The following is an 18,876-nucleotide window of genomic DNA, read 5'->3' as shown; positions in this document are numbered from 1 at the left end:
TACTGTACATTAATGTACTGTACTGCATGGTCAAAGACACTAGGCATGTATTGCCCTCTAGTGGAAATGAAAAGTAAAACATATGAATCTCAGGGAATAATGAGCTTCAGAGGAAAATAGATTTTATAAGGGTTTTTCATGGACTGTGTGAAGTCCTTACACACACAGGAAATGCCCATAGTGATGTTTGTAAAAGATTTTAAGAAAAGCTGGACTATCATGGAACGTTGCAACACGTTCTTTCGAAGCATCTTACACTAAACGTTGCAAAGAATATATCTGTTCTACCTCGTGAGCAAATGGGCACATGTGTGGGAAGAAAGGGGCGTGTGAATCCAAAAAGGTCAGATCATTTTTAGGGCTGGATTTGAACACCCACTCTCACCCCTCAAAAACCTGGAAATGGCCAAAAATGACTTCGTGGACTTCATGGACTTCAGCTCAGCTCAAATTGAAGGGAAACTCCTTCCATAAAGTGAGGGTGATCATTTGGGTTGGTGGAGCTGACTCTTATCTGTAAGTGTTTAAACTGGATCCCGGTTACAACGGATTATCTGAGCGCATCTAATTTTCATAAACTGCCTCTACAGACTGGCCTGTAGATGGCGCACCAGAGCATCACTGACGCTCCTGCCGCTCAGCGGTGCCAGACTGATGTTGTGTCCTTATTTGAGGGGCCACGACGTGATCCAGTGATCCCACCAATGTGCTGAGTGTGTGAAAAGCTCGACATGTTCTTAGCTCTTCTTCTTTGTTCTTTATTCAGTTAAAGTGTTGATCTCTGGGTTTCATCTCTTTTAATCATGAATAACAGGGCCTACAGTCTCCGTTCTCAGGGCTTTTTACATTTTACTGTTCCTAAGGTCAGAACGGAAACGGGGAAGCAAACTTTTAGGTTTTATGCTGCAACTACAGGGAACATTTTGCAGTCAGAGCTCCAAAATCCAGTATCTCTGAATGTATTCAAGTCCACGATAAATCCCATTATATCTAGGCTTCATGTTTTATTTGAGTGTAAATGTTTAGTTTTCTACAGATTTCGTGAATTCAGTTGTTATTTGTATCTTTTATGTCTTTGTTTAATGTAATCATGAGTTGAAACTGTTCAACTAACTATATGAGCTGCCATTCTTGGCCAGATCTCTCTTGCAAAAGTGATCTCAATACTATATATCTGGTAAAAAGAGGCTATTATAACTGAATTAAGTTAAATTAAACTAAATAATAATAATAACAACAATAATGTGATCGTCTTCATTGAGACTACATCTGTTTGAAGGCTTGTGTTTCATTCAGACGCTATAGTGATGCCTCCACTGGAGGAATCGAGGCAGTATAGGAAGCAGTATGTGTGTGTATATGAATACGTCAGCCGCTTTCTAGTCTTGATATGATACATCATGAAGTTACTGAATAGTGTCTGATGAGCCTCCGTTTCTATAGTAACACGTATCTGATGTATATTTAGATCATTATTAAACATATGGACACGCAAAACAGCCATTGATTTTTTTTATTTTTTTTCTTCAAGGGGAAATGTTATTTTTCTCTTTGTCATAGTCCTCAACTCTTCTCGTCCTTCGGCTTTGCAAAAAAAAAACACTCCCCTTTCGACTCCTCCAACTCAGGGAAAATACAAATGAAACAAAAACAAGTACGGAAGGATTCATCAGGCCTGAGCAAAACACTGTTTCAGTAGTATGGGGACGAGCGTCCTCCCCTCTCCTGCTCCCCAAAAAAAGCATCCCAAGAGTTAACAATCAACACAAGTCTATGGACAGCCAATAGAAATAGAATACATACAATGAACATCTTTATAAACTCTTGTCCATCCTATAAACTTATATGCATCACTCTTCATTGGTCACAGTTCACGTGATAGTTGGTGATCTCCCGTTACGTTACTGTCCTCTGGTGCTCCCACCGCGCCCCCCGGGCTCAAACAGGAGGGACCAACAGCACAGGGCCGCGTGAGCTGGCTTTGGTACGAACATGATCAACTGTCGCTGTCGCCACCGTCGAGTGTGAGGGAAGAGCTAAAAGTCGGGGCTGAATCTCCCGTCCACACACAGAGAGAGCAGCGCCGGAGAAACCGAGACCATTGCAGTGACGAGAACAGAAAGTTATTGTTGACGAGCCCTTATCCCTTTCTTCCCTATCCGTCACGACGTCAGCAGGCACACTTCCTGTTTAGTGTTATTCTATGATTTGTTTTCTATTAAGGCAATTCGACTCAGCTATTAGTATTTTCACATTTCACTGAAACACTGAGTGAGGGGTGGGGAGGGGAGGGGGGGGGGGGGTGATACAAGTAAAGTATGCGTAGGTCTACCAATTCTGCCTCGTCCTCTTCACGTGGCGTAGCTCGAGGGGTGTTACCTGTGAGAATGTGTGGAAGCGAGACGTCACCTTCGGAGCCTGACTGACATTTACAATACTGCTGTAGTGGCATAAATAAAAAAAAAAAAAGCACAGTGAATCATCTGTATGTGTGTGTGTGTGTGTGCGTGTCTGTGTGTGTTTACTGCTTTCCTTACGTGAGCATACACCTCTTGGGCTCTGCTGCAAAGGCAGCTAATGGTTATTACTTACTCTACATGATCACACCTATCGCCAGCTGAAATACTGTATTGTACATTAGGACTGAACGGCAGAATTCATTGGCTGCAGTTGATCAGTTGGTACCAGTGAGCTTGAGCTTTACAAACTGGCATTTGACAAGAAAGCGTGCTGGTCTTTGATCCTTTTCACCGGAATGAAATCATTATATTAAGCATAATAATTAACCAGAATCATAATCGTAATAATAATAATAATAATAATAATAATAACAACATTAAGAATATACAAATTATGGATACGGAGGTGATACAAAATACCCTACGCTGAAACAAACGAAAAAGAAAACAAGATAACCACAATCAGACATGCTTCGAAGCAGTTATGTTTGGCAAGAAAGCAGTTTTGTTGTATCGTAAAAACCTCACAGTGAAAATAGTTATGCCCCTTCAGGATTACAAAGCACAGTATTCAGTCAAAATCAATATATATTTCTTTCCTTCATCTACTTCTTCTTCATAGAAGAATCAGGCTGCCACTGCGTTGAAATCCCAAGGTTTTCCCCCCCTGAAGTTTCGGGAACAACTCGCTGATCTAAGTTCCTTCATTTCCATCTGTACCTCCCCTCCAAAAAAATAAATAAATAGTAACGATTAAAAAAAAAATTTAAAAAATCTGTCTGAAAGGGAAGGAGCAGTCGATGACAATACATTGTTATGGCTGAAACCAGCGGAGCCAGTCTGGCGTGAGACACGAGGATGGAGAGGATCCTAATCCTAGCCGGATCTACTGCTCAGAGCGGAGATAAAAATATAGATTTCAGACCTTCTAATAAATATCTTCTTTAATCATTTTTAATTAAATTTCGAGGGCTGATTGAGGGCAGTTTTATCATTTAAACATCTGCTCTTTGCCGCCTGAACGACAGACAAAATAAATTAATTTTACATATTCTATGAAAACATATTCAGGCCTTCTGCCTAAAAATCAGAGGTGGCGATCACTGCTGACTTTAGCGAGAACATATCCACATGTCTTGCCTTGCTTTTAGTAAATACTTTAGTCTTTGGTCAATATATTCCTCCTCAGTGTATACATATATTCATACACACACAAATATGCATGTACATACACACTCATAAACGTGTAATAAACAGGATATTTGTGCACGTATGTATTCACACCTTGTCATAAAGGACCTTTTGCACAAAACATCGAGATCAAAATAAATAATTAATGCGGAAACAAAACATGAGTACCTGTTCGTAAGTCATGTAAAATAAAAATTACAGGGAAAAAAACAAAACAAAAAAACAAAAAAAAAACACAAAGTAAAAAGTAGCCTTATGTACAGCGTTAATCTTCTTTTGACACAGGCTAAAAGGCGTTGTTTTTAAATAAACAGACTTTGCATCTTTCAAGAAGCCTGAGAGAGAGGCTAGACATGAGAAAAACACGCGTCCTTCAACATGTACGTGGGCCCAAAATGGCTGTCGAGCGACAACATTTTCCTCTCATCAAGAACACTTTCCTGCCGGAGTCTTAAAAGTCTTTTTTATTTTTATTATTATTCCTCTTTGCTTGGGATTCAAGTGATGGCGTCTCTAGTTCTTAGCTGTTCGCTCACACTGTGAGTCCTCGCTCAGTGGTGCCGTGTCCTTGCAGAGGGGATCATCCCAGCGCCTGATGCTGCTGCCGTGGCTGCTAACTGTTGGGCGGCCCATCGTTCAGGAAGTAGGTCGTCATTTCCCCTTTACCTTTGACCTTTACGACCCCGCGACACTCCAGCATGTACCCTTTACTTGCAAGCACCTGGAAGAGGTCTGTGGTCACCTGCGAGAGGATTTACAGAATGAAATGTAAGTATTTCGCCGACAGGAAGGACTTCATGAACATAACACACGAATTATAACGCAACTCTCCCCGGGAGGATTATGTTGGGGGATAACTACTGCACTGAACTCTTGGTTTATAACTCGGGTAGCAATACCACCAGTAATTATGAGATGGCTTTAAATGTACCAGTTCAATCGACTACTTTAGTATTAATGAAAAATAAGTTGACTCGTCAGTAAATCACATTTCAGGTGCAGCAAACCCAGAGAGACTAGTGGCCCTGAGGCTGAACAAATACATACACACAACGTTTCAGGAAATGTCATAAAACAATAAAATACGCCCTCATAGATTCCTGAGCTTCTTTTGGCAGACAGACTCCCACATGATGCATTTTACTTCATTATGTCAAAACTCTTCCTCAACAACTACGTTTGCTTTGTTACACGCTGTTTTTACAGTTCAAAAAGCGCCTTCATTGTAAAACTATAATACAAAAATGATCACACAGTTAGATAAAAACTCACAGCGAGCATGACCGCATAAACACAAACCCAAGTGTGAGTAGTCTGGCTCACGTTTGGGGCGTCAGTTTTTGTCTTTCTGTCTCTACTGTCTCCTATAAATACGTCTCAAAGGAGGAGACATTATTAAACTAAAGCTATGACGAGGATCTAACCAGAGATTAAATATTCACATCCATCTACACACGTTCTAGTGCCCTTTAAAAGCCTGCGTGGGCCGAGTTTCCTTTAAGTTAACGCCTACCTGTATGCGGTCAGGTACACCTGTGCTGTCCATGCGACTGGCCACATTGACTGTGTTTCCCCAAATATCGTACTGTGGCTTCCGTGCCCCAATGACCCCTGCTACCACCGGCCCGATGTTCAGACCTGCGAATTAAAACAACAACAACAAAAATAAAATGGCATCAACAGAAGCTACAGAGTTGGACGATTCCCAGAGGAGGAGCAGTAGCGTTTCCCTCACCTATCTTCATCTGGAAGTTGTTGAAGGAATGCTCGTTGATGTACTTCATCTGCTCCCTCAGTCTCATGGCATAGTCGGCTAGTGCAGTGATGTGGCTGCGGCCCTTTTTGTCGTAGGTGGAGTCGTTGAGACCGGAGGCCGCCATGTAGGTGGAGCCAATGGTCTTGATCTTCTCTAGCTGCCTGTACTTCTCCTCGCTGATGATCTGCGTTGTGAAGAGATAACAGACGGCGGTTACATTTGTGCGGCCCGCGGTTCGTCACAGCCGGAGAGTCGCCGGAGGTTTACCTCGTCGAAGTCGGCGATGATCTCGTTGAGCAGCCGGAGGCACTCCACTCCCTCGTTGTTGGCCTCCAGCTCCACGTAGAACTCAGAGAAATTGCTGATGGAGGCGAACATGACGGCCACGCACTCGCAGGACTGGTAGTACAGCTCGTCGTTACGCCGCTCGCGAGCCAAGAAGTGAGCAGCGACGTCCTTCGGCAGGATGTTATGGAGGAGGCGGCGGTTATAGGCTTGTAGTTCCTCCATCTCCTCCTTCTCCTCTGTGGCCTGGGAGACAAGGTTCGATATCAGATATATTCATCTTTAACACACAAACCAATATCATTAGCACCAAATATCAATCTATCACAGTCATATACACAGACTTCTGCATCATAGACAACTTTTTTTAATTAAGAGAATCTATTTGAAGTGGACACAGTCAGGTGGCGCCCTCTACTGGCCTCTGGTTTCCATTACCTGTAATTTCCACAGGAAGTCGAGGCGCGCGGTAGATTCAACCTGCTGGGCGTGCAGGTACAGTGCCAAGACAAAGACTGTGAGGATCACTGGAGTCATGACCCTCAGGGACACTTTGGTCACAACATATGGGCTGCAAAGACATTGAAGAAGATTTGTCAGATTCGTCTTGACCAAATCCCAGAAACAAATGGTACAGAATGAACACAGCATAAAAACACGAAACGTAGCCTCACCACTGGTTTGTAGTTTCATTGAAACTGGACCTAAAAGAAAAAGCGAAAAAACACCATTCTACTGTTATACACTTTCTGAAATTCAAACGCCTGCAGCAGTAACATCAAGTTCACTTTATAGAAAATCATGCAACTTACCACTGAGCACTAGTTTCATTTAAATCACTGAAAGGAGAAAAAATAAATAAACGTGAGAACAAATAATAAAATAAACGAAACTCTCTACTATTCATGATATACATGAATCTAAAATCTTAATAGATTTTCACATATTTAGTCACCAAACCAAACACTGATACCTAAGTTGAAGGGAAAACATTTTTAAAAGTAATTATGTCATATAGTTCAATGCTATCAGAGTTAGATAAAACGCACTTAGTAAATTAGAAGAAAAGTATGCCTGGTCTAAACGTAGATGAGGTGTTTGCTTATGTGATCAAAGGATAAGATTAGGTATCAAGAATTTGTTGCCTACTTTCCACACCCACCTAATTATTAGTACAAAAGGAGAAAACGCTCGACGCACTGTTAAATTTCACAAAAACAACACAAAACCCATTTCCAGCTGGACTCACATGGCATTGGAAGTGACAAAGAGGTCCGCGTTTTCAAATAGTGCTACTTGTGGCCACTCCACCAGCAGCAGGAAGGTGAGCTGGATGAGCAGCATGAGAGCCAGCTTCCCTATGCTGCTGATCTGCAGGAACACGGAGCAGGCCAGCAGCGTCAGCAGCACACTGTAGCTGAAATACTGGCAGAGACAGGAGACAGCAGCGTCACAAAGACGCGTTCTCGACAATGGCACTCGGAAAAACGCGAATGCAAATGTGACATTTTCCTTCCGAATCGGCTGCACCGGTAGAACAGGAGGGCGCAATCGGTGAAGTGGCGGCGGATAATGAACTCACCTCGGGAAAGGGGCAGGAGGGGCCTTGGCTGGGACAGATCTCTAGACCCCCCTCGACGGACACATTCAAGCTGCGGATCAGACAGGGCGTCACCAGGCCCACGGAGGTGTTCAGCTTCTCGGCGACGCATTCCTCCAAGCTCTTGGTGTCGCAGGCAAACTGAATCGAAGTCAAACAAACACGAATTCAGAAGGCTTTTCATCGCATATGGTCAGTGGGCTGGGTGTTTGATGTCGGTCTCTGATCTCACCATGTTAACAAAGGCAGAGATGAAGACGAGGATGATGGAGAACACTCCCACCAGGGTGCTGTTGGTGCGGGACTGGACAATCTTCTTAGAAACAGTCTGCATCGCAGCAGGAAAGAGCTACAAAGACAGACGATTTCAATATTGAATGTTCAGCGAATGCGCAAAGGCACGAGCAAAGCTTCTGCTATTGTGTCCAGATGAGCTCCACTACCTTGATGCAAGAGTATATGGCACAGATGAAGAGGATGTTGGCGAGTATGATGAAGATACTGATGTAGATTCCCAGCATGACCGGGGTGCTGCAGGAGAGAATATAGAAACATTTAGTTCTTTATTGATTCAAACAAACTCTGGGACTGTTACAGACTGTTCATTTAATGGTGTACAAATGACATCAGCTTTCCTGCATTTGTTTTATTTACATCGTGACTGTTTTGTGGTCAAAAAAGCTTTCCACATAGGAATTAACTTGTATATATTTAGTTCCAGTTGCGGTCTTGACTAATGCCCCTGATCTATTAGCTCTTAATGACCGAGCAGCATGACTTGTTTTCAGTTTCTATAATTAAATTTCCCATCATGGGGCCATGTAGCATTGATTATGTAGTGCAACATAACCAAAACAGTCCAATCGATACGTTTCAGAGCGGTTCCTATTAGTCACATTAGCCCTATTCATTTCCACCTTGAACCGTTTCAGCTGACTCACAGCTGAAGCATAATATCTACACATTGAATAAAACAAATCTCTCTGAACTTTAATAAAAACCAGACTTGAAAGAACTTAAGCCTCTTTGTGAGCCCAAAATAAATAAAGTGCATCTGAGCCGCTACAGGGTTTATTTTTAGGATATCTGTCTCGTAATCGTCTAACTTCTAACTTTACAGCAGATGTGTAAGAATCAGAATTGATGTTACAGGTCTGAGTGAATGAAGACAGAACACAACGTTTCATTTTGGTCCAACAAAACTGGAGAGTGAATATCCCTTTTACATTTTACAGAGGTTTTAGTACAAGTTTATTTAGCTACGTTCTCCAAATTTGCTATTTTAGCACATTTGGGACATGTGAAGCTGCACTCAGGCGGTGGAGGTTAACTATCACTCCCAAGGTGCATTTCAACCCCTAATCAACAAGCTTCATATTCTTTAAACTACACCACTAACAGTTTATGAGGCTGAGAAAATAGAAAACACATCTGTAACTCCTGAGTTTCAATATCTGGTTCCATTCTGGATGAATTCAGCTTGTCTGATGCCATGTTTGGTCATAAATTTAACAGAGAGGAGCTCTGAATTCACTGTGGACGTGATTCTGGCCCCTACTCCTGGGGACTAGTAGGGCTCACGAGGCTCAAGGGTATTATACATCAAAATGACAGACAAAACATCATTTCTGAGGAATAAAACTTGAATTATTAAAGGTTTTATTTCATAGCATAAACTATGTTCACATTAGGTGTAGCTGAGGCTGTTGAAAATGAGAGCACACTTTCCAATCTTTAATAAGGTGGCATGAATATGTAGCTTTTCATTTTGTTTACATTTTTGTTTGTTCCAAATCAAATAAACTAAAATGCTGTAATTTTTAAATTTTTTTTGACCAAATCCCAGAGAAACGTGCTATGTGCCTAGTACAAGGTAAGGAACTATTGCTGCTTTAGCATCCTCATCTTAAATGGTTAACAGTAACGAGTCAACACACACTAAAAAAAAATAAAGAAGAGCATTATGTGAACGTGTGAAAACTCACTGTGGAAAGACAACAATCTGTATGAAGGATATGAAGCAGAATACTAGTAGAGTACAGGCAACGTAGCCTCCAAAACGATCGTCCACCTTCTTGGAATACTGTGGAAAAACAAATGAAGAAATCAGTAATGAGCTTCTCCGAGCACCTATATGTAAGGAGAAGAAGAGCATGTTAAATAGATTGAACCTTTTTCTCCAGGCTGGAGGTCTGAAAGGTGAGTAGGAACTTCTTAACGTGGTCCTTTCTTAGCTGGTCAATGCTACGAGCGTCAATGGCTCGCCCCAGGAATTCGTCCACCTCGTCCTCCGGGTTCATGGCCTCCTGAACACCACGGCTGTAGAAGAAACAGAAAACAGAAAAGACTAAGCAGGAGGTAACAAGGTTAAAGAAATCCAGTGAAGTGGTGCATCAGGCGTCAGTACTTACTTGTCTTTACTAGAGGTCTCATCGATCCCCTGAGGAGGAAGGAAACCAGACAAATAAATATGACTCAGAGAAAAGCTGTGGCCGGCCCTTTAACCATGTGTTGCCGCCGAGCCTCACCATTTGTCTGAAGACTTTGGAGTCTTTGGTCCTGGAGAAGGTTCTGTCGGGGACCCAGCGTGGCATCAGCCCCTCGTTAGAGTTGGCTCTCGTCCGCTGCATCTTCGCCATCATCGCCTTCTCCTCCTTCTGCTCAGAGGGAACAACACCAAGGCTTGACCAACTGTTCTCATGCAACACAACACACAGCGAACGGCAAAATAAGTGACTAAGAGGTGGTGTTTTTTTTGTTTTTTTTTTAACCAGGATCGAGCCAACGAATGGGAGAATGAAGGCAGCTCAGGATCTTCAAAATCATTTCATTCACAAATCTGCCAGTAGAGTTGACGTTCTGCTTCCTTCACAAAATATTCCACCATCAATTCCATTATTTCCCACATATTCTTAAAACATATAGATACATACAGAGATTCTAGTAATATTCTAACTCTAGATGAGAGTATTTTAAAAGATATTGCTTTAATAAAAATGCTTAAATGATTTTCTGAAGTAGCTGGCCTCTCAGAGATATATTATGGATATTACAGAGTTCAGCCTCTCAGCTTTAATTTGATGATATTTACACCCAAATCTGCACTAATTTACAAATATTTTCATTCACAGGCGTCTATTTTCAGGGGCTCAAATGTTTCTGGAAAAATAAGCATAATCAAAATGTTGTGAATCATTTGCAAGCGATGACCGCCTAAAGTCAGGAGCAGTTATCACCAAAAAATGAGTTTCCTCCTCTAAGATGCTTTGCCAGGGCTTTACCACAACTATATTCAGCTGCAGATCTTTAACCAGCTTCATTTAGGAATCCCCCACATTTATCCTTATAATAAGTCAGCTTTGAAGTAGTACAAATTAAAAAAAAAAAGGCATAATACCTGAGCCCATCCTCTAATTCTGAAGTGAACTCCTTAAAATAAATATCAGAACTGATTTCTCACAAAACTGTGGCTAAAGTACCAACTAAAAAAAAAAAGTTGAATATTTTCCAAACATAAATGGCCAGAACTTCAGACATATTCTTTAATGACTCTATTTTCTAATAAAATGCACATAGAACATAAATCAAATACAGGGCTTTGGTGCATTTGTTTGTATTTAATGGTTGCTTTTAAAACAGAAACGAAACTGGAAGAACTGGTATTTAACTGTATTTTTTTTTTTAAATAAATAAAAACTTTCATAATTTTCTTTCTTCTAGCGTGAAATAAAAGTATAACGCGTCAAAAAAAAGAAGCCTATTTTGCCATATTATTCCTTCAATTAATCATCTGGAAGCAATCAATACTTGTACACTGCTCTCAGGGGCATGGATCATTACAACGGCCTGGGACGCGTTCAGGACACACTTTTCAAAGGTTTCTTGTTTAGAAACTATGTGCTCCTCCATATTCAGAAGACACACTTTGTGTCATGAAGTCTAAAATTACATCTGAATATTGTCCATGTCCGTCAAAAAACACACATTTTTGGTACGAAAGTATAAATATTCAAAAAGAGAGATAGGGGTTGTAATCTGAGGGGAGAGTACAATTCGAAACATCTTCGTGTCCGTACAACATTAAAAAAGTTTTGTATTTCAATATGTGGAGTGAAGCTGTGGAACAGGTTGGGTGCGGAGCTCAATCAATGTCCAAGCATGATCCAGTTCAAAAGGCGGTACAAACACATGGTTTTCACAGGGTACAGGGAGGATGACGGGCAGTGACGATCACCAGGTGTTTTCACAGGTCATTCATTCACTTATTTATTTACATAATTTACTTTCTTTTATCTGTAAAAATGTATGTATGTGAATGGTGACGAGGTGTTGGAACATACATTTTAAATTGTGAATCGAAATGAACTGATTGTTAATTACTGAGAAAGGAGAAGGGGTAGGAGTAAATAAGCACACACTCCTTCCTACTCCCTTTCGGACGTGTCATGACAACATTTTTGGAGTTTTGAATATTTTGATTTTTGCGTGTGTGTTTTCTCATGTTTGAAATAAAGCCTTCATTCATTCATAAATTTATTCATAACTGCTGTGAGAGTATTTCAGAGCTGTGGATTCCTGTGTGCACTGTGTTTCTGACCGAATAACCTTCAAACTCATATATTTGATACTCAAACTGGATTGAGTAACAAATCTCTGTATTGATTTATGTTCATCAATACCTGAAGCAGCACACAGCCGCCAACGCAGATCCTGGAATAGTTTTTTTTTTTTTTTTCTGTTCTGAACGCCCACTGAAGCAACTAGACTCCACTGAGTTACTCAGTGGAAAGGTACTCTGTCTATCAATTATTCCTGGTGCATTCATGTCGTTCTCAGAGGCTCAACTGGAAAAGCCTGTTTAATGTTTTGATTCATGGATTTTTTAAAACTTGAAACATGTGTGTGTGTTATGCTGTGTTGGTTTGTTGTCATGCGTGCTGACCCGCTTCTGGCTGCAGCCGAGGACCAGGAAGGTCTCGATGCTGTTCTCCTTCAGGTACGCGTTCCTCTCCCCTCCAAATCCCGGCTCCACCTCATAGTCACCGTTAAGATACTGCAACGTGGCCTTTGTGATGTGGATACGACTGTCAGGGAGAAAAGGACAAAATAAAATGTGTTTTACTTTCACTTTATTTTAGATGTTCACTCGTGGCCTGTAAACATGTGTGTGAATGATCGCTTGTTTCTCTCACCCTGCTTTGCCTCCGGCCTCCATGTGATTTGCCAGCGTGACATCGTTTGACCACACGTCAAACTGCCACTTCCTGAGTCCCAGCACGCCGCAGTGCACGCGCCCGCTGTGAATGCCGACGCGCATGTTGACGTTGACCCCCGTCACCTCGCGCACCAACCTGCAAACGGACAAACGTCAGCGTCTCCTCGGCGGCAGCCGGAGATCGCAACCTAACCCCAACACACATGCTTCTACTCACGAGATGGCCTCTATCATGTCGACGCCCATCTCCACACAGCAGTGAGCGTGGTCGGCCCGGGGTTCAGGCAGCCCGGACACGCAGTAGTAACAATCACCCAGAATCTTAATACGGAGACAGTGGTTCTCCTGAGGAATGAGAGACAAACAGAGAGAGAGGGTGACGTCGCCATGTGTCCGTAAGGTGTGACATTTACTGCCTGAGTAAATGCGGAGATGTGTAGCTTAGCTTAGCTTAGCTTAGCTTAGCGTAAAGGCTGGGGGAAAAATAAGAAACAAGTAGCTTAGCTCTTCAGTTCAAAGGTTAAAAAGCTATTCCTTTAAGAAACACGGCACAGCAGAGGCAGGTGAAAGAGTGTCTCCTTACCGATGCCAGCTTGTCAAAACGGGCAAAGAGTTCATTTAGTGTCATCACCAGCTCCTGAGCTGTGCACTGGGACGCCAGGCTGGTAAAACCCTCGATGTCCGCAAACAGAATACTGAGGATGAGACCGAGAAGCGGAAAGAAAGAGAGAGAAGAAGAAATACAACACTATTAATCCTTAGTTATGAGCGATAACGCAGCTTCAGTTTGGTTTGGGGACAAAGTTTTGGCATCGATAACTGGACAGATGACAGATTATAGCCACGGAATAATGCTGCATTTCGGGCAGGTGACCTTGAGAGACAGCAAGTTTGACATTACAGTCGTCTGCAGGAGATCTGTGGCAGCGTAATGTGTGTTGTGTGAGAAAGAGAGAGATAGAGGGAGGGAGAGAGACGGGACTGTATTTGCTCAGCGCTGTAATTGAATGTGTGCTGAAGCTCTCCATCTTTGGGGATTATCTTATCTTGGCTGCTGGTGATTAAGTATTCCCTCACTAGTGTTAATTAGCCTCCACTCTGCCAAACCACTCTACCATCTCCTGACTCTGAGAGCATGCTCAGATATGTGTGTGTATGCGTATGTGTGCGTGTGTGCACCACATGACACATATTAATTAGCAACAATATAGGAACATTTTCAGAAAGACACAGATATCTCAGATAGACACAACAATCCCACTGAAAACAATGATGATTAAATAAGTTCATGGGTTAATCCGTGACATAAAGCAGCGAGACCAAGTATCCAGCTTACCTGACATTGTCGTGTTTCTGGATATAGATCTTATGAAACATCATGTCTTCCTTCTTGGCATTGATGTCAGCCTTCATCTCCATGGCAACGTGCCTTGGCAACACTGAAAGCAACAGACGTTCCTGGAAAACAGAAAAAAAAAAGAAACAAAATGCAGATTGTGTCATTCACAATATTATTGCCTGTTTGTTATGCGTCACATACCCATGTGTGTTCCTTAACTGTGGGATAACTTTAATCTTCGGTCATTTAGTTTTGCCAAATGTTGGTAAATCTACTGGTGTTTTGTATTTGTTCTGATTCCATCAACAGGTGTTTCAGGGCATCCAGCGATGATGCATAAAATCCCGTACTCCTCCGTGCATTAGAGCTCTGGCGTTGTTCTCAAACTTGCACTGGTTGTCATGTCTCTTTTGTATGATGAATGTGAACACCCACATCCACATTCCCGCTGCTGAAAATACTCACCAGAGCTCCCGATTTGTGCTAATGTGTGGCTGATGATGTTACCCAGAATACACCCTTTGCTCAGCTGTATCAGGAAATGGCCTTTTTCTCTTAAATTGAAAGTTTATATTCGTGACTAGTTTCTTAAAGACTTATGTCTTCGGTACAACTCTGTGGCTGAGTGCCAGGGAGGATGTGGAAAAATCAGAAATAACCAATCGATTAGATGTTGCCACTTCTTGTTCGTGCTGCGTTTTAGAAGTATTTTTACACACACAGGACCCCCCAAGAAACAACGCGGGGAAATGAATGGCCGCTGGAACGACTCAATCTTGTTTATGCACTCACTCCTCAGAAACATGACAGTGTTTCATACTATTGCAGAGGCTGATGTTTCTTTATGAGCAGGAACACTAAAGCTACAATTTATTTTAATTCCGGCCCACATCCACATTCCTGCAGCTCAAAATATTCACTACAGCTCCAAATGTGTGGCTTAAAATATTACCCAGAATAGAAAAGATTAGAGATGCACCGATCCAGAACCTGAGGCCGGTTCAGACAGTGAGTCTGAGCAGCGCTGATACGTTCACTCATGAGACCTGCCACAAATTCATGCTTCCAGTGCAGCAGTATTTAACTTGACTGGCAGAAATAACTTCGGGGAGATGTTTGGTTTTCTTTTTTATCAGCATCACTCGGAGATTTGGATAACGGGACAGAGAATACACCACAGTGGAACTGTGCGCATATTCATAGGGGCCTTATACAAATAATTACAAATTCATTGGTACAATAAAAGATAGGAAAATGAAATGTGGTCTTTTAAAATGTCAGATCTCTCTCATCTAAATCTCTTTTAGTGAATTATTTGATAACAGGTCATCAGATTGATCTATTTCATTTGACTCAAACCTAGCTGCAGGACTATGAATATGTCAGTTTAAATGAGTCTACGCCACGCAGTCATAGCAATTATCCCAGCGCTGGAAGCACAGGCCGAGGAGGAGGAGTGGCGGCAATGTTATTGACGCTATATAAATACAATTGAATTGAAATGATTTGAATTGAATTGAACCGAATGCAAAGTTTTTTTCGTTCTGGAAATATTGCTGGGAAAAAATAAGATTGTTTAGCATTCAGACAATATGTACGACATTTACTTACTGACATCATCTGATATTTTTTTTCAATATTTTTCATAGTATACAGATATAAGAAGGGATATATAGACAAAACATCATTCTGAGTTGACCGGGGATTCTGTGATTTGTCACCATATATCAAAAATCGCCTTCCCACATCTTCTAAAAGCCTGACAGGATGAAGAATTGTGCAACCAAGAAAACACACTTACATAACCTAAACAAAGATATGAAGGAAGCATGTCACGTTTCATGTCTACAAGAGAAAAGCTCGATGAAGATGCGGCATCATTTTACACTCATCTCGCGTGCAGTCCTACCTGTTGCTGATTCTCCCTCTGCAGATGAAGTCTGGCCTGGATGTATCCTCTGGTCTCCTGGAAGGCCTGTCTCTGGGAAACTTCAGCCGGGTAGTGGGTACAGATGCCAATGATGTTGGTGCACAAGAAGATGAGGACATTAGCGCTCACCTGGAAGGAGTACAGACAGAAGATCATGAAATATTTTAACGTTAAGGCAAACACAGCGACAGCGAACATCAAACACAGAGCAGAGATTCATCACAGCTCAGGTGATGGTCTTTACCAGAAACCTTCACATAAAAGGATAGAACACATAAACTGCTGATGGTTTGTAGTGCAGTCTTTGTTAAATTATGATACTTGTGTCATCCATTTCCTTCAGCTATTTACTTTTTTACTCAGACTCTTCTCCCTCTCTATCGCTCTCAAGGGACCGAGAAGGCTCACTGTTTGTACATAAAGGTGATTTTATGCTTTGGGCTGTCAAATAAAAGGATGATGACTGTGGGACAAACTTGAGAGAACGGAACAAGTTTTCCCAACCCGAACCCAGTTCCCAGCAGCTTTAATTGTGTACAGGAAGTTACAGACACATCCTGTTAAGAGTCAACTCTTTGATCAAAAGTCATCAGATTAATATGTCATGTTTCAATGTTCAAACACGTCCACGGACAAAAAAAAAAAAAAAAAAAATCACTTAAATATTTAAACAAAACACTATGTAGCTAATGTATCTTAAGCCAAATAAATCAAATAAAATAAATAAAAATAATATAAATAATAATAATAAAAAAAAATCAAAATAGACAAACAACCATTCACATGCACTTACAACCAAGTTAGAATCACCAGTTAACCTAACGTGCTCGTCTTTGGAGAAAACCCACACAGCCAAATGCAAACTTCACACAGACAGACTCCGGCCAGCTGGCGGGTTCAAACCCAGAACCTTCTTGCTGTGAGGCGACGACTGTACCGCCCGCCCACAAAATATTCAGATACTGTTATTGTGCGCTCTTGTTTCTCTTCAGCTTGTATAAATCTTTTGTCGTTTACTAAAGTTTTCCCTGGAGAGGCACAAAGAGTTTTTCACGCCAAACTCACCAGGCCTCAGTCTCTGTCATCTGTTAGTGTTTTAATATAATTAATGGAATAAACCCTCATTTTTGTAACTGTTCTCGTCTCCACTTTATGTTGCAGCCCTGGAGCAGGGTCATAACGCTAATGTAAAACAAGTAAGTTCTGTATTTTCTTAATTCATCTGTTTAACAACATTATTAGCTTCTCAAGTGTTTACGACTATTCCCTTCTCACAAACACCTCTCACACACACATTTCCTCCGACAGGAAACGGTCCTGTTTGTGGGATCAGTCTCCCCCTTGGCTCCTCACAGTCCACCGACCAGCTAGTCATTTTTTTACAGCATGCCTGCGCACTGCTCTCTATGAAGTGTCTGTGGTTTAATGTGTTGCTGCAATGGGATAATCTCCAGTGTCCAAAAAAATGTCCCTGCAAATTGCATTGTGGGAACTGGTGTTGACCTGACACGGGGCCACTTCCTCAAAAGATGTGCTCTTGTTTACGGCCTGAATGCGACGCTCCTCACTCCAGAGACTGCATTTGGACAAAGGTCCAGTCCAGAAGGAAACTCAAAGATGATACATCCTGTTTCAAATTCCAACACGAGCGAGGGAACAGGTCTCAAGTCTGTCAAATGCAGGCCTTTGTTTCAAAAGAGATACATGTGTCGCGCCGCAGTTTTGCGGATGAGAAAAGTCCCAGATTCTTTTCTTTGTCAAGTATTTATGATCAATACTTGAAGTAAGAATAGATCACACGTTGACATCTCCAGGGACACAAAGGTCCTGGTGACTATAATAAATCAGTGAACATTTAAAATATACACTACACACAGTAAACAGACAAAACAAAAGTCCAGTTGCCTTTTCTTTAGCTTTATTTTTAGATATTAAGCCAAAAGTCTTTCCGTCTTAACTACCCCAACTAAAACTGAGCCAAGTCCATACAAACAGATTTCTTTTTTCTACCAGTGTCCACTATTAGGTACATTAGCGGCGAGAAATCACATCTTAAAATTGTTGTCCAATATGGTTATTATTCTGTAGTCAATCGCTGTCACTTAAAATACAGCTATTAAGCTATTCTGATGCACATAGCGGCAACATTAAACGTGAACATTTCATAAACCAGAGTAGCCTTTACAGCAAAAAAGCTCAACTGAGACGCGGATGAATTCCTTGAGAGACACGTGTAAATTTTCTTCCTTGAAATCTTCCAGTTTATTTGGTTTATCGATATATAATACTGAGATGGTAGCTTTCATTGATTATTGTTTAAGTATTTCCTGATGCCTGATACCTGATATACAGTCTGTTTTCAATTAGACGTCACATTTGTGATTTTCTGGGATTTCTTGTTAAGCATTAGCATTGTAATTCATGTAATTATGAATGTTTGTTATTGAAAATGACATGTCTTGCAACACTGCAGCAGGGTCTTTTATGGGGCATCATATTACGATGTAGATGACTATACAACTTCTACACTTAAATGTCTACACTTTTGAAACCTTAAAGCTCATAAAGTCTATCCAAGAAAAGAGCTCAGGGGCTAATGTTGATGAAAAACACTGTTGTACGTTTTTGTTGAACATGAAAAAAAACTGCTCTTCCAGAATAATCCATTTTGGTTTCCAGGCTGTGATTTTTTATTTTTTATTTTTATTTTAGCACAATCCAGGTGCTAGCCCTTTGACAATGCGTCTTTTTGAATGGAAAGTTTGTCAAGAAGTGTTTTTGACATCGTCTATAAAGATGGAGGAATTTTCTGTGCTGTTGCTTAGACAATTTCTAAAGAGCGGATTTGTGGGTGACACGGACCACCGCCACCCTGACTCCGCCTATCTCCTCGGTTAATTAAAAAAGGTTGAAGCACGGCTTGATATGAGTCACCGCGGCACATGCAAAGCTCTGGAGGGGGGGAAGGTTGAAAAGGTTTTTTTTACCAGCCTGTAAACATGTTTATTTTTGCTGTAAAGTTGGACATGTTAAGATGGATCTCTATGGGGAATGACTCACTTTTGGAGGCTGCCTCAAGTGGCCATTTGAGGAAATGTTTT

The 18,876-nt window shown here is 41.4% G+C and overlaps 1 protein-coding gene across 2 annotated transcripts in view; it reads right to left on the bottom strand.

Moving 5' to 3' along the window:
* Window positions 1–1,498: 1,498 nt before the first annotated feature.
* The window catches only part of LOC125015099 (adenylate cyclase type 6-like), a 38,444-nt gene continuing 21,066 nt past the window's right edge, over window positions 1,499–18,876 (bottom strand). For both annotated transcript variants that reach the window (XM_047596771.1, XM_047596764.1), the window contains 21 exons: window positions 15,755–15,904; window positions 13,843–13,964; window positions 13,090–13,201; window positions 12,724–12,851; window positions 12,484–12,642; window positions 12,234–12,375; window positions 9,820–9,948; window positions 9,703–9,731; window positions 9,463–9,610; window positions 9,277–9,374; window positions 7,735–7,822; window positions 7,524–7,640; window positions 7,274–7,432; window positions 6,941–7,116; window positions 6,504–6,530; window positions 6,366–6,395; window positions 6,130–6,262; window positions 5,674–5,937; window positions 5,386–5,590; window positions 5,164–5,288; window positions 1,499–4,392 (listed from right to left, as the gene is read on the bottom strand). In XM_047596771.1, coding sequence (XP_047452727.1) covers window positions 4,264–4,392; window positions 5,164–5,288; window positions 5,386–5,590; window positions 5,674–5,937; window positions 6,130–6,262; window positions 6,366–6,395; window positions 6,504–6,530; window positions 6,941–7,116; window positions 7,274–7,432; window positions 7,524–7,640; window positions 7,735–7,822; window positions 9,277–9,374; window positions 9,463–9,610; window positions 9,703–9,731; window positions 9,820–9,948; window positions 12,234–12,375; window positions 12,484–12,642; window positions 12,724–12,851; window positions 13,090–13,201; window positions 13,843–13,964; window positions 15,755–15,904 — 2,670 coding nt within the window. In that variant the 3' untranslated portion in view covers window positions 1,499–4,263. The remainder of the gene's footprint in view (window positions 4,393–5,163; window positions 5,289–5,385; window positions 5,591–5,673; window positions 5,938–6,129; window positions 6,263–6,365; window positions 6,396–6,503; window positions 6,531–6,940; window positions 7,117–7,273; window positions 7,433–7,523; window positions 7,641–7,734; window positions 7,823–9,276; window positions 9,375–9,462; window positions 9,611–9,702; window positions 9,732–9,819; window positions 9,949–12,233; window positions 12,376–12,483; window positions 12,643–12,723; window positions 12,852–13,089; window positions 13,202–13,842; window positions 13,965–15,754; window positions 15,905–18,876) is intronic.

Source organism: Mugil cephalus, chromosome 1, assembly GCF_022458985.1.
Source record: "Mugil cephalus isolate CIBA_MC_2020 chromosome 1, CIBA_Mcephalus_1.1, whole genome shotgun sequence".
Classification (NCBI taxonomy): domain Eukaryota; kingdom Metazoa; phylum Chordata; class Actinopteri; order Mugiliformes; family Mugilidae; genus Mugil; species Mugil cephalus.
This window is presented reverse-complemented; position numbering and strand designations above follow the sequence as displayed.